The sequence below is a fragment of the Anas platyrhynchos genome, chromosome 9 (assembly GCF_047663525.1).
Source record: "Anas platyrhynchos isolate ZD024472 breed Pekin duck chromosome 9, IASCAAS_PekinDuck_T2T, whole genome shotgun sequence".
In the NCBI taxonomy this organism is placed as follows: Eukaryota; Metazoa; Chordata; class Aves; order Anseriformes; family Anatidae; genus Anas; species Anas platyrhynchos.
The window spans coordinates 21441844-21457005 of record NC_092595.1 but is presented as its reverse complement, the minus strand read 5'-3'; the positions used below and the strand labels follow the sequence as shown (position 1 = coordinate 21457005).

General features: G+C 43.2%; 1 protein-coding gene across 7 annotated transcripts in view; it reads right to left on the bottom strand.

The window, feature by feature from the left end:
- Positions 1–7504: 7504 nt before the first annotated feature.
- The window catches only part of ACSL3 (acyl-CoA synthetase long chain family member 3), a 60776-nt gene continuing 53118 nt past the window's right edge, over positions 7505–15162 (bottom strand). For 6 of the 7 annotated variants that reach the window (XM_072042564.1, XM_027464026.3, XM_038183510.2 and 3 more), the window contains 2 exons: positions 13573–13730; positions 7505–11737 (listed from right to left, as the gene is read on the bottom strand). In XM_072042564.1, the coding sequence (XP_071898665.1) occupies positions 11574–11737; positions 13573–13730 (322 nt within the window). In that variant the 3' untranslated portion in view covers positions 7505–11573. Of the gene's footprint in view, positions 11738–13572; positions 13731–13928; positions 14123–15162 lie in introns of all 7 variants that reach the window. The other variant, XR_011811459.1, reaches the window with a different exon arrangement.

Here is a 15162-nt window from a genome sequence, read left to right as displayed (position 1 = left end):
GAGCACCGCACACACACCAGGAACCCTGTCGGTGGAGGTGGGCAGCACTCACAGTGCAGGGGGTGTGGGACCACTGCCGGGAGCAATGCCTGACCCCGTTGCACAGCTCCCCAAGTAGGCTCTGGGAGCCAGCACTGGAACAAAACAGGGCCACAAATGAAGAGAGGGGGGAAGAGAATTCATCCAGAAGAGTTGATGTGGAAAGAGGCCTTGTACAATTAGATTCCTTAAAGGACTGCTCTAATTACTCCTAGATGTTTTCCTCTGCAGTTTCTCACCCCATCTGTTGCCCATATCCTCAGCCACTTGAGGAGTGTGGCATAGTTATGCTTCTTTCACAGGAATGCAGAAAAATATTTTTATTTAGTAAGTAACAGACAGCCTATCATTGCTTAATGATACCTGGTGGCTCAACGTGTGTCCTTAGGAGAGGAAGCTGTGTGGGAACTGTGGGCTGCAGCAGACAGCTCTCCCTGCAGGGACCCATGGACACCTGCACAGGAACGTGGCCGAGCAGCTCCATGCCAGGGCAGAGAGAACCCATAATATCATACTGAAGGGCAGGAGGAAAAAGTAAAATATGAAGGAAGAGCTTGAATAAAGCAAAGGAGGGATATGGAGGCTCTGGCACTGCCAAGAGGAAGTGCTGTGATGGCCACTGAACTTGGAGCATCTTCTACCCTTGGTCTACCTGTTCATGGAGTCACAGAACATCCCGAGTTGGAAGGGATCCACAAGGACCCCGGAACCCACATCCAGAGGGAGCTGAGGAGAAGCAGGGTGCTGAGCAGCACCACTGTAGGCCAGCACTTGCTAAATTCGTGGAAAACATTGAAAAGAGTTCTGACTCCTCGGTTAGTACAGGTCAGTTGCACTTTACTCCACATGTGCTTCCTAATTTCTAAAGACATAAATTGTGAGTAATTAATCAGAGATAGAGATTCTACAAGTGTTTGCGCTCTCCAGAGATTTTTTTTTATTTCTCTGAAAACTATGGCAAAGGTCTTGGCAACAAAGGCAAAAAAATAATCACATTAAAAAAATAGGGCAAACAAGACAGTAACAATAATAATTATGGGTTTCTTAAATGAGACTGTGATGAAAATCCAAGTGGGAACATTTAACAGGGGAAGCTGGGTATAATTTTCTGAAGTCTCTTCTAAGGATTACAAGCCAAAACAGTGTCCTTCACTGAATAAAGTCATTGTTTATGCATAACGGGCCGTTACGGAGCTCCATCCGAAGTCTCCTGATGTCAGGAGACAACGTCCCCTTTGCCTTAATGGGCTCTGGCTCAAGTCCTTGCTCAGCAGCTGGCTGCATGTGGTGATGAGCACTGTGGCACTTCTTATGGGAAAACACGCGGCAGCCCCGTGCTCCCAGCCCAGAGATCAGCGTCACCGCGTGCGGCCGGTCTGCTCAGTGACGGAGAAGCTGAAGTGTGTGGCCAGATTTCCTAAAACGAGATCATCTGAAGAGTTTGCTCAGCGCTGGCGTCTCAGTGGGGTTGTCATCAAAACCTCGGGGCGGACCTGAAGCGCACGGGGAATACGACGTGGAACCTGGAGACGCAGCCAGACGCAAAAGCAAAAATAAGAGCATGGGAGAGAAGCAGCCAAGCACTTAAAGAGCAGTCTTAATTACACAAAAATTCAAAGCCCGGGAGCGCTCTGCAGCCTCAGCCGGAGCTGGGAAAGGAAACGTTCGGCGGTGTCAGCCGGGGCTCTCCAGAGGCTCGCTGAGCCTTTGCTGCGCCTCGTCCGCACGGCAATCCACAAATCGCAGGGGGCTTGGAGCTTCCAGCACTATAAAGCTGTTCTAAGCACTACTAGAGCTTTCCAGAAAAAGTAAATAAACAAATCAAGGCGGATGGAAATAATTAGAATATGAATGATTGAAATCATAGGATTGCAGTTTTCAATTACCCCAGATTGGCTTGAGCTTTAAAAGCTGCTCCAAACATCTAAAGCTACAAAAGGGGAGGAAAATCCCAGCTGGCGCAGGCAGGTGCGGGTCCCCGGAGCCGCAGGGGCACCAGCTGCGTCCCTGCTCCAGAGCAGCAGGACCCATCCCCTGCACCGAGGTGTTTTTGGTAGGAGCACGGCAGCTGGGATGTGCGTGGGGCTGGGGACAGGCAGGTGACAGGGGTGCGGGTGGCAGTGGGGGAAACCCAGCCCCAGCACGCCCCAGGGACAGGGAGCTGTGGCACAGACACGAGGCAAGGGCAGGCAGCGGTGCCAGGGCTGTGAGAGCTCACAACAGCTGCCTGGGGCAGGACCACCAAGTTATCCCACCACGATTCTGCTCGTGGGTCTTTGCCCCACCAACCCCAGCCCTGCAGCTCCCCGCACCAGCTTTGAGCAGCACAAAGCCTGTGTGCGAGCCCTGGCAAAGCTCAGTCAGGGGCCGAATCACCCCTGCACACTGAATACTTGCTGCAATTTCATCATATAAAGTTTTTTGCCTGCCTGACGTACTCCAATTCTCCCACATCACTCTTGTGATGCAGCCTGTCACGCTACAGCTATTCCAACCAACTCCATGTCCTGACCACAGGACCAGAAGCTTGTACCGCAGCATTTCCCTGAATTAGCATGGGCATGGAAGGTGTATACATTCTCTGTATACACCACTAGTAGAGGTAGCGGAAGAAGGAAGATCTTTATGGAGAGGTGGTAGCAGCAGCTCATCGGGCATATCTCAGCAATTCTTGCTTCCCCGTGCACGTGCCCAATGGAGGAGGATTGACTCGCTGCCCTCGGCACCGGCCATCACAAGTGCAATGGCAAGGTGACAAGGAAGGAGGTGGAACAGAGGGTGTCCACGGGCTCAAAGGAGCAACAATGCCAGCACTGCTCATCACACACCCCATGTAGAAGGCTGTAAGAGCACAAGGCAGGCTGAACTTAATTGAACTGAAGAATTAAATCCAGCTGTATGATGTGCTGGGGGGATGGTCCAGGAACTGCAGGGCTGGAGGCAAGTGCTGGGGAGCCGGGAACACCTCTGCACATCAGGAGCAGTGCTGTCCCTTCGCAGCCTGCCGCTCAGGATTCTGCTCATTGCCCGACTTCAGCAGACAAAGTGATAAAGTTAGACTGCCCTCTGCTTGCTGTACCCCTACTTGCATATTCCACAGCAAAATGCAGTGGGAAAGTTTGAGCAGGGAACAGCGACTGCAACAGATTTGCTGCAGCAGCAGCCACCTGCCTGGATCCTGCAACCAGAAAGCCATTGCTTTCTGCAAAAGAAATTTTGCAAAAAATACATCTAAAGAAAGCAGCCTGGGGAAATTTAAATGTAAGTATCCCTATGCAACACTGGGAAAAATCCCAGAGAAAGTCCTGAATCACATCTATTTATGAAAACATTGGGAAAACTATTGCCAAACATTATCCACGAGCCATGGATAAAACCAAGAAAATACACAACAAGCAGATCTGGGCAACTGGAGAGCACGCAAAGGCACAGGAACGTGCCTGCATACTCAGTAGAAATGCCATAATTGTCATTAGAAGGATAATTAAATTTGAACAAACCCAGCTCAAACCCGCGAGATGCGGAGCAGAGGAGGAATGGGCAGGCACAGGCGGCCTCTCAACCCCCGTCCCCCAGCAGCCCCACACTGGTTTGCACCACGCAGAGACAGAAATCTTCTGGCCCTAAACGCAGCCAGTACCTGCCCCCCTTCCAGCCCTGCTGTGCATCACCTACACGGCGTGAGCTTGGATGTCTCTGGGTGTGTGCACGCACAAGCAGATATCCTAGTGGAGTCACGATACATCCCAAATTCAATCACTTTTGATGTGGAAATCACTTATGAAAACTGACCTTTTTCTATTGTCGTATGACTCTTGCTCAACTTCAGCCAGTGGGGGAAGAACGAGGAGGCGGCTGCTGAACAGGCCAGGTTGCTCGCTGGCCTTCCCATCGGCGCTCAGTCTTCCCGATAGCTTTGTTACACAACTTCAGCCCAAACAGACTAAGTCGTGGCTTGCAACAAATCGAGCAAAAACATTTCATTTCCAAGAACACTGGCAGTAGTGCTGCCAGTAAACGTGGGTGAGATTCCAGAGCAGTGAACTGATGAGACAGAAAGTTCTTAATCTTTAACAATTTGCTTTCTTACAGCCTGTAAGGCATCCACAGCATACCTTCTGACTACAACAAATAATGGAAAATATGCCGGATGACTCTCTCCCAGTCATTCTTAACTCTAATGCATTACACAATTAAGTTTTATAGCCTACAACAGATACATACGGTACTGGGAATAGTAATGAAATAGTGTCTCGGCAGCAAAATCTGATACAAATCTAATTTAGAAAAGACTGAACCGTACCTATCAGTGCCACTAAGGGAAATCTTAAAACAATGTCTGCGTTAACTAGGTAACCATCCAGAACTTTCTCCCAGATTGGGATAGAGTGAGTTGTATGGTTGCTTGATACAATAGTCACTCTTTTTTGTTACTAGTATTTTCATACTTCAGGATGACGCCACTTTTTCCTCCACCCTCTCTAGGTGCCTTCAGTAGCAGGAACTCTACATATCTGTAAGGATATCTGTAAGGATCCACACCAAGATTTTTCTGTTCCAGAGGTTATTAAAGACAGTATCTGCCAGGCGTGTGCAAAACAGTCACTGCCATCACGTATTGAAGGAAAATTACAAATTTTTCCATTGAAACCATTTACATTAGTAAAGTTGTACCTCAATTACCTGGAAATAATTACCAACCCTTACCACCCACTGCTAGTAGAAAATGTTATAGAGAAAAACTAAAGCAGGTTGTTCAAATAAAGTGAGAAAGAAAGATTGTATCAGAAACATTTGGGAAAAAAAAATAAACTTTTTTTTTTATCCCTGTTCCTTTCTATTCATTGTGTCTTTTTGCACCTTAAATGGTTGTCCATATCTTGTGTCATTTTGTTTTGGTTTTCCACTTATTTTTTTTTTTAAAGGGTAGAGCCATTTTAATTCATTCAGTTGAGTTTATATTTGGAGACTATATTCACGGGCTAGAGATTGAAACATGGCACATGGCTATTTTCCTGCTCTTGTACTTGGCAGCACTGCATAACCCCAAAGTCTGAAATAAAGGCTGTGGGTTTTTTGTTTTGTTTTTCGTGTTCCTTGCATTAAATATTTCATTGTGGGTGGCTGTGTCACTCCTGAAGGTACGTACAGTCACAGCAAACACAGCCTACATATACTCATAGGGAAATGGTGCTTTCTTTTCTGCCAGCCACTTCTCACCGGTGGCCACGTGCCCAAAGCAGCACAGTGCTGGGGTGCCACCGCCGCAGGCACAGGCAAGGGGGTGCTCGCAGCTGTCCCAGCCTGATGTCATTTGAACTATTCAAAGGCAAGAGGTATTTTCCTGGTAGCATTTGACATTTTCCCCATTCTCCTTTGTACCCCAGAAAGCATATGAGAACTACTCAGTGTGGAGGAATGGTTAAGTGAAGTAGGACATGTGGATGTTGAGCAGTTAAGAGGCAATGGGCTAGTGAAGTACCGGACTCAACTCATATGAGCCTGGGCACGGACGCAGCTGGCTGAGAGCCAGTCAGGCTCAAGGACACGATGCCCTTGGGCGATCGGGAAAGTCCCTAAGGCGGGACAGGGAGCTAAAAGAAGGAGGAACTGACTGAAAAGCCCGGGAAGTGTTAGCCAATCCTGAGCTTAGTTTCTGCAACATGTATGAGTTGATTATGTTCAAACTAGATAAAAGGCGACTGAGCTATCCATTAAAGTTGAAGTTCACTGTTCACTCATATTGAGCGTCTGGGTCTTCCTTCCGCCGACAACAACTCAGTCCTTTTCTCCTAGGCAAGAAATATTTCTACTAATTAATCCCCCAGCACAAAGCAAAGGCGCACACATCCTCTGCTCCCCTAGCTTGCGGAGTGCAGGCAAATCCACTTTGCGTGTGAGATAAGGGAAAACGCAGTGGCAATTTCCCACACCATTTGCCTTTCATCTGCTCTTGGCTGCAGGAGACCATGTAACTCGGGCAGCAGGAAGACCTCGTCCACCTGGTGAGCACCGCCAGATGCCCGGCTGCACGCAGCGAGGTGATGCCTCGGCTGTCCAGAGGCCATGCTACTCCAACACGGCCACAGGTATGCACAGAGCCCCGGTGGTGTTCTTGGGTTAACTTTTATGCCCCAAACAGAAAATGAATACGCACAGGAATAACATATACAGAAGTATTTCTAAGTGTTCAAAGAGGATTCTATTGCATTCACACACCAGGACAGTTGATTCAGTTTTTCAACCATGCTGGTATTCCCTTTCCCTGCTACCTCCCCTAGACTTTTCTGGTGTGGACAACAACAGCAACTCAGAGCTTCAGGATACTTTAGCTATAATTTTATTGTATTTGGTATTTTGAATCTATACTTTCTCAATGGTTTCCTTAACAGAATTATTTTTTTTCCTGAGAAGTAAGACTCCTAACATGGTTACATATTTATCCTTGCTGAAATTATTTGCTACAATAAATTGCCTACCATAAGAGTTTAGAACTATGTATGTTATTAAAGAGCCTCCTAAAATCATTTTAGCAGGTACAGGTGTCCAGGGGGAAGGGGGGGAGGAGGGGAAATCAATCAAGTCACATTATCTTAAATTATTTTTAAATAAAAAAAAAATGTCAGTCCTTTGAAGGAAAAAACAAAAACAAAAATACTACTTTGAATATTGCTTAAAACCAGAAGGAAACTGGAGATTCTCATGGCTGACTTTATCAAGGGATAAAGATCTATTCAGCAGGGAAGGCTTCACATTCAGCGAGCACTAGGACCTTGTGCATCTAAGGAACCTGTAAGTAAAAAACAGAAGAAAAAAAAAAAAAAAAATCTCATCAACAGTTTGTGAGCTTGTGATCACAATCTAGCTGCCCAAGATCTCAAGAACTGCGAGCACTAGCATCACTTTGGGACCTGACCCTTCAGCCCACAAACTTAAAAATCTAGCAGCAGCTGTAAGCTATGCACCAGCACAGCAAGAGCTACCAGTACCTTACAGCTTCACAGGAGGTATTACCACAGCTGGTGCTCAGAAAGCAGTAGAGGCAGATCATTTTCTTTCCACGCGAGTTGGCAAGCCCTACACATCAAGGGTGTGCTGTTACCTTGTGCAGATACATAAGGTTATCAACAACATCGAGATAGATAAATCAACAATGTGTGTACAGCACTAACGGCCAAGCAGTCGAGCTGAATATTCACCACCTGCAAAGCACAGGAGCATGGCTATTAACCAACAATTGTCGAGGTATTAAACAGGAGTACCAGCACTGGGAGGCAGGAAGCAAAACACAGGACATCACCACCCAACAGGCCTCCTTGGTAACACAACATTTTGATCCATTCCCAAACAGCCACATTCCCAACTAATTTGTTAGTCAATTCACTCATTTACAGCTGTACATTATCTAGGCTCAGCCTGATAAAAATGAGACACCACTTTAAAAAAATGGACATATGGGGCCTAATTTGTGAAATTAATTTTATTTTTGAAACACGATATCCAATTACAAATAAATAATTCATACAATATAACTCAATTAGGATATACAATGTTCAGGCAGGTCATAGTAACAACCAAGATCACACTGAAAATGAGTTTACATTAAATAACCAATTACAGTAATATACAACTGGTCATTCCATTCGTTTCTCCGCCTGGCCCAAGGTGTATGCAAGCTGACGATTGTTCCTCTCAGCGGTAAGGAAACAGATGGACACACACTGATAGAAAGCCTGAAGTAGTTAATGCACCACATTAAAGACATGAAAAATGCTGCGTTGCACGGCCGAGACGTAGTTTTAGTATAGAATAAAAGCTTGTGAATTCTAGCAGGAAAAAGGTAATTGCAAAGGAGTCGGATGTCCTAGAGCAATCTCTGCATGAATTTACAAGCTTTACAGGATGTTGTTATGTATGGTTTCAATCCCACAACATTTTCCACATCCTATCTAAAGGAACAACAGCATGAGGATAGGCATTATGTTCTCAGCTCCAGTTGCACATTGTTCTTTGCTTTCATTCCAGCAAAATATTTTACTGCTAAGCTACAAGGACCACAGCTCAGTGGGAAGCTGTGTGTACTCTGCAGTAACAGCAGCATCAGTTAATTTGCAAGGTCTTTTTCTGATACGTGATTTTTTAATTCTCCAACCTACCCCACAAATACTATTCTCTGCAAAGAACATTTATGACACCTAGATTGAATTTAGTCTAAAGGCCTGAAACATTTTTATTTTTATTTTTATTTTAAATAACTGTAGGAATTCAAAGGAGATCCTTGGAATTCACAGCATCCTTGGAATTTCTTGGTTGGTCGTTACAATGAAATGTGTTTTTATACTACATAAATTTTCACAACAGGAAAAGTAGTTACAGTTCCCAATTCAGAATCCTGCAAGTCCTATATTTACAAAAGCTTTAGTAGAAATCCCCCCACCCCCTTTGGGGGTCCCTCAGATGAGGTATATAACCCTTGTTCTTATTTTGAGCTCAAAAAGATTGTTCAAAAGTTACAGCTCTTCTCACTACAAAATCCCCCGTGTGATGGAGACCGCTACTTCTAACCATGCACTTCTCAGAATTACTCTACAGCTGTCTACATGTGCAAGGGGACACGTGCAACACGTTCCATCAGGTGGCTTTGACCTTGTTCTTGTTACACTGGGCATGGGAAGACAAAAACAACGAGAAAAAGGAAAGATGACCAGGAAAACTGCTGGCTGTTGAGTAGTGGGTCTATGCTGGTACCACCAGGGTTTCCAGTTCCCCTGAAGCTGCCTCTGTGCTCTGCAATGTAAGAGCACGGGGTAAGAACATGGGGCCTGCTGGGGATTTAGGCTACAGGACTAAGACTGGGATTTAGACTGCAGGAGCAAGGAAGCCCAGCACCTGAAAATCAGATGTGACTTACAGTCCAGTCCCACCACAGCCCTGGCCAGATAACTCTGAGAAGCACGGACACCCACAGGACAGGTGGCCTCAGTGGGACCTGGAGGAATGCAGAACATAGAAGTATTCAATTCCCTGTTTCGTTCTAACTTGAAAGGAAAACACGCTCATCACAAAGATTTTAAGCCCACGCAAGTATTTTAAAAAGTCTTTCTAATCTTCTATGCTGAAGCTAAAATGAATGAACCGCTTTATTTTCACATTCTGTAGAAGAAATAAAAGGTTCACATCAAATCTGATGTCTAAGGAACTACATATATTGACATCAATTTTAAATATAAAATAGACTGAAAGATCAAATGCACTGTTAGACTGCAACCCAATCTTGAGATTGGATTAGAAAACACAAAAACAAGCAAACAACAAAAAACTATTTCCAAACCATTTGAGTTTCGTTTACTATTTACTCAAAAGTGCATTTAGACCCTTAGCAGAATGAAATACTACTTTCTAATTCCTTCTGTATTTGCCGAAGGCAGATTTGTTTTTTCTTAAATCCGCTGCACAACGCACCAAGTGACATACGCAGTACCTCAGCAATCTATTAGTTTTCACTGAAACAAAAACCATTTGATCAACATCCATCCTGCACTGAGTGCAAACAATTCAAGAACCTGCTGATGGAGCACAGATCCGCATTAGAACCTAATACACGATGTGACGCTTCCCTACACACCTGGCAATTTCCACATTCTGATGCTTCCTTTTCCAACATTTCCAGCTGAAGGCATTAATGCTCTAAATACAAAAATAAGTTATACATGTAACTGTATTTCCATTTGACCCGTTACACCAGAATTTACCAAATGTAACAACTTTTCATAGACAGCAGCAGAGGAAATCCATGACTGGCTGGAGTGATGACGACATAACATGAAATACAGCACAAGCCTCATCATTTTACCAGAACTGGAGTAACTACTTAGTAACATTGACCTGCTATGAAACTGTTTTCTATAACCAATGGAAAGTGCTACTTTAAATAATGTATTTCAGAATGCTTTTCAGTAAGAATTTGCAAATCAAACATTTTCCACAATTGCTACATCAAAACTTCACAAATGCTAGCAGCAGGAACTCCCTCTGCCAGATAAAGCTTGTGCTGTTCAGGATTGCTGTATGCTACCACATAGCAGTAGTAAGCATCAAAACTTTAAAGTAAAGATAATAAACATGAGAATTAACTATTACTGAACTGTTTTAATATTTGCCCCATCACAAAGTTGATAGATGTATGCTTTATCACATTCTCATGTAACCCTGACTAAAATATTCTTTCTAGAAGCATTTTGAAAATAAAATTCACATCTGAAACAAATCTAAAACGTTCTCACTTAAGACAGAAAGATCCCCTGTAACTCTTCAAACAATATTCACGTATCTGCAGTAAAACAGAATTGTGACCTTCCCAGAGTAAGAAGTTGGGTGTAATGATCAAACAAGTAACAAACACGACTCTGGCTGACAAATACTTCAAATGTTTGTTTTTTAAAAGGAAAACAGAAACGCTAAATAAAAACACAAAATGAGAAGGGAGATTTTTAATGGCACAAAGGGCAGCTAGGCACTGTGTGAGCTGAGGACGTAACTGTCATTATGACTTTAAAAATCCCCCCCAGTAAGATTGGGTTGCAGCTAGCACAGAAGAGGGGTCTTAGAGTTTCACAAACGGAAGAGCAAACCCAGTGCGTCGCCCAAATCTAACAAGATCACAGAACAGAATTTGTTACAGTCCCTCTGCTAAAAAGTCAAAAGTTACAAAGCGCTAAGTGAAATTAACTCTGAATTCTTACTAGCTCTACACAATTCAGCTACTGGATGGAATGGTCATGCGCCAGTTCAAAAAGGAGTTTCTGTACTTGAGAAATTCTTCGGTGTAATTCCTGCTGTGTTAATATCATCTTTTGTATTAATAGAGATTTAGCTAACACCTGCAGGAGTACCCGCCTTTATACAGAGCTGTGCCATGACCATCTTCTCATTTACAGGTAAAAATAAAAGTAACCATTAGGCACGTGTTAAAGGTGTATTACACAAGCTATAGTGTCAAACATTTCCTCCCTCAGATTTACACAGAAAAATAGCACAGCAGCAAAGAACCTGGTCCCCTGTTCAACAGTGATCTCATTATAAGCATTTTTAATTTACATAATGTCACAACATGAATACCTCCTTATCTTTAAATAATTAGGTAAAAAAGGCCCCCAGTATTACCATTTCTTATATAGCCAAGTTCTCTCTATATACATCCAAATGTTAAAGATACAAATAAAACATTATACAGAATTTATAAATGTTTAAAAACTTGAGGCTTCAGAATCATGGTTTCCCAAAAAGTCAGGAAAATCCACAGACTGACAAGGTAGCAGAGAAAACTGGAAAAAAAAAGGAGACAGACACAAGTTTGCTGCCGTAACATTTTACTAAACTTGCCAGTCATCAGGGTGATGTTATCAGAAATAGCAGTTTATGCTGCAAATGAGGAATGGTGGTTTTGTGTGTTGATCTCAAGTGCTGAGACAGGCAATTCAAGTATTTCCTATTTGATCCAAGCTCACCGTAGCAAAGTGGTGCAGAAAAAAGAATTATTTTACATTTTTTCCATACATTCGATCAATGTCCTGTTGATAGTACGCCGTAAGCTCTTTGCGTTTTAGTTTGAACGCGTCTGTCACTAGGCCAGTCTCAGGTGTCCAAGGATCAGGGCTCAAGCGGATTTTTACTGGGATTTCAAACTTCTCCAGATTGGCTGCAAAAAAAAAAAAATTAAAAAATCACACAACCATTTCTAATGCAAAATGTAAACATAACCGTTTCTCTACAATTAACCAAAAAAAAAAAAAAGAACCACCATATTCTCACCCACAAAAGCATATGATATGACTGAAGAAATGCTCCACAAATTCCCCATGGCCAGGCTCTAAAAACCCCAGTGTGGTCACAAGCAGAGTTACAGGATCTAGCACTGATTGTTCTCCAGTTCCCCAGAAACACTGAAATAACCCCCAGTGTTTGAGTATCTGTGCTGCTCCCTAACTTCAGAAAAGCCTCAGTGCTTACTTTAAAGCCTGATACGAAAGGGAAAGACAAAAATCTAAATCAACACAATATATGTAGAAATGCCTCAGGATTAGATCAAATATTCAATTTCATTGATTTTAACAATCTATTTGCAACAATACAATTGTCTTTAAAATACTTAGTGTTGCACAACAAAGAAAAATAAGGGGATGTTGTACATGAGCTCCACCACAGCAGCTTCTTAGAAAGATTTTGCCTGTATGTTCTATGCCTTGAACGAAAATCTATCAGAGACATGGGGCAAGAAAAAAGGCCTGTTGCAGTACTGAGACTGCATTCTTTGTAAGATGATGTTCCAGTAACAGAACTCTGCAGATATACTACTCAGAGGTTTAAAATATTCACAAGCAATATGGAAGAGAGGCGAAGATTAACAGGACAAAGACTGTTGGAGGTATGAAGTTATCGAGGATAGAAAAGATAAAGGCAAATTGCAAAGAGCTGCAGAAGGACATCATGATACCGAGTGACTGCAAAACAAAACAGCAGAAAACACTCACTGCAGAAAGATATAAAAGAGAATGCAGATGAAAAACAAATTCCAACTCCGTGACCATTTTAAGAACCATTCTGTCATTGTAACTGACAGCTATTTGTAAAAAGCTCAGTTCTTGGTAATAGGCAAGTGCAAAAAAAAAACAAGGCAGAATTATTACGTAAGAAAAAGCATCACAGTGTCACTGAATAATTCTGCTCCAGAATAGCTAAATAGACCACAGCCAATTAGCATGAAAAAGATACAGCTGAGGGGAAGTATAATAGACAGAGAAAAGCCCTGACTGCGTTTGTGACTGTTCACTGGCTCTTCCAAGCCAAGAGCTCAGCCGAATCAAATTAAACTAGCAGATGGCTGGGCTAAAATACACAAAAGGCATTTCTTCACCTTTAACATAGCTGAGCTGTGCAACTCTGCCACGAGATAGCACAGATACGGACGTAAATTTAAAATAGGGCTGAGGAGTTAATGAAGAGAAGCCTACTAAAAGCCATTAGCTACAAGGACTCTGCTTTCTGTTTCGGAAATCCCTCAGACAAATCACTGGAGGCCAGGGGAGCCCACTTCACTGTGGGTTTTTTTCCCCAATCACCTACCCAGAGGTCTGTAGCATGTAAGACTGCCTGATACCCACCACAGACGTATCGAGAAGATACTACAGGAAATCCTGAGCAGCATCAGACACACACAGAGAGGGAACAGAGCTATGCTTGATGTATTTGCCCAGTACTTATATTCTTTGCTCAGGTATTGGCCACAGTAAGAGAGAGAAGTTACAAGACTACACCAACCGAAAGAACTGACCCCGTTCTGTGACCTACCCACATTTCTTCTTTTTGTTGTTGCTGTTGTTGGGTTTTGTATGAGAACTTCACTTCATTTATGTTCTCATGCAACATAGTAAAATACACATGCACCAGGACGTATTTTCAGGGCATATGCTTATCCATTTCACAGACTATGACATCACTGTCCACAAGGCTAATATTTACCACCCAGCCACTCACCTGCCATGGCAGCCTCCGCTAGCACCTTCAGTACCTCCTTCTCCATCTCAGGACTGTTACAGATCTCTTCCCAGGTTCCTTTAAATCCTTTCTTTCGAGCCAGTTCTACAAGCTCCTTTTGATTTGGCACAACAAATCCAATGACATAAGAATGGAAACTGAGAAGTACACGTATTTTAGTATGAATTTTGTAACATTAACAACTCTTTATAAACAACATTTCATGTTGGGGGGGGGTGCAGTTCATACAGTTGTTACTCTAAAGAGCTGATTTTTGTTCCCCTGGTAATCTTTCTGAAGTAGTACACAAATTACCTTTGCCTGCTTCAAAATAAGTAGAAAGAGAAGCTACTTACCTTACAGCAACTGGATTGCTTCAAGGTGTGCTGTCTATATGCATATTCCACTGTGCCTCATGCTCAAGGCTTTGGGGAAGCAGTACCCACACGATGTCAATGTGCCCTGCCTCTCCTCATGTTTTGCATCCCGGTATGAAGACTGGAGTGCGGCTTCCCTACCTCAGTTTCCTCTCAACTGCAGAATCCAGTTACTGTAGAGGAGTAGAGGACTGCAGTGAAGAGGGGTTGGAGAGCAGGTTGTGGAATAAGCATATGCACAACACATCTCAAAGAACGCCTGCGTCTGTAAGGGAAGTGACTTCTCTTTCTCTTTCAAGTGGTTGTCCATACGCTCACGCTACTGCTGGCACTCTTTGCCTACTTCTGATATACCTGGAATGGATGAAGCTGTGACCTCTAAGTATTTGGAACACACAGATTTGAAGCACAATCTGCCCTGAAATGAGTAACCAAGGTTTTTGAGATGGAGTAAAGTAGATCTAATTAATTCACCTGCTTTGAAACAAGATCAGCCCCATCTAAAAGATGTTTAACCCATTCTTGAGCATTACAAACACATCACTGCTCTCACCATTGGAAAGCTGTTTCTCATGGCTATCCTGGCTTTTCCTTCCTGCAGTTTACATCAGTTGTATTGCCATACAGCCAGCACTCAGATGTTCTTCTCCTTTCCACAGAAGCTAGGTATTCTTTCACATACTGTTACTAATTTTTCCCCCTTCTTAGCCTTCTAGTCTTCCTGCCTTTCTTAATTTTCTTTAGGATTTTAAGTAATGCCCCTTCCTTGCAAGTCATGCCTCACAGAACTGGGACCAGATGTTTCCGTCTCCTCTGGGACTCTTTTCAAGAGGTTCACCTTTTCTGAAGCGTTGTGCATGGAACCGAAACCCTTTAATGTTTATTAGAGAAAAAAAGATCATTGTGCATCTGATTATGCCATATTATCCTATTTATCTGCGTAAAACAGCACAGCACTTGCAGACTCGTATCAGTTCCTACTCAACTGCTACCATCTGGTGGTTCTTTATCCTGTACATTTAGGTGTACAATTTACATATCCTCTCCCTTAAACTGACTTTTTTTTAAGCAGTATCTCCATCCAGTCAAGCTCACTCTGAATTCTAATTCTGTCCTCCACAGTACCTACCTTACCCATCTACAGACTTATAAAATTATTTCAGCTCTCTCTTCCACCACACAGACAGTTCACGCAAAAAATACCAAACCATAC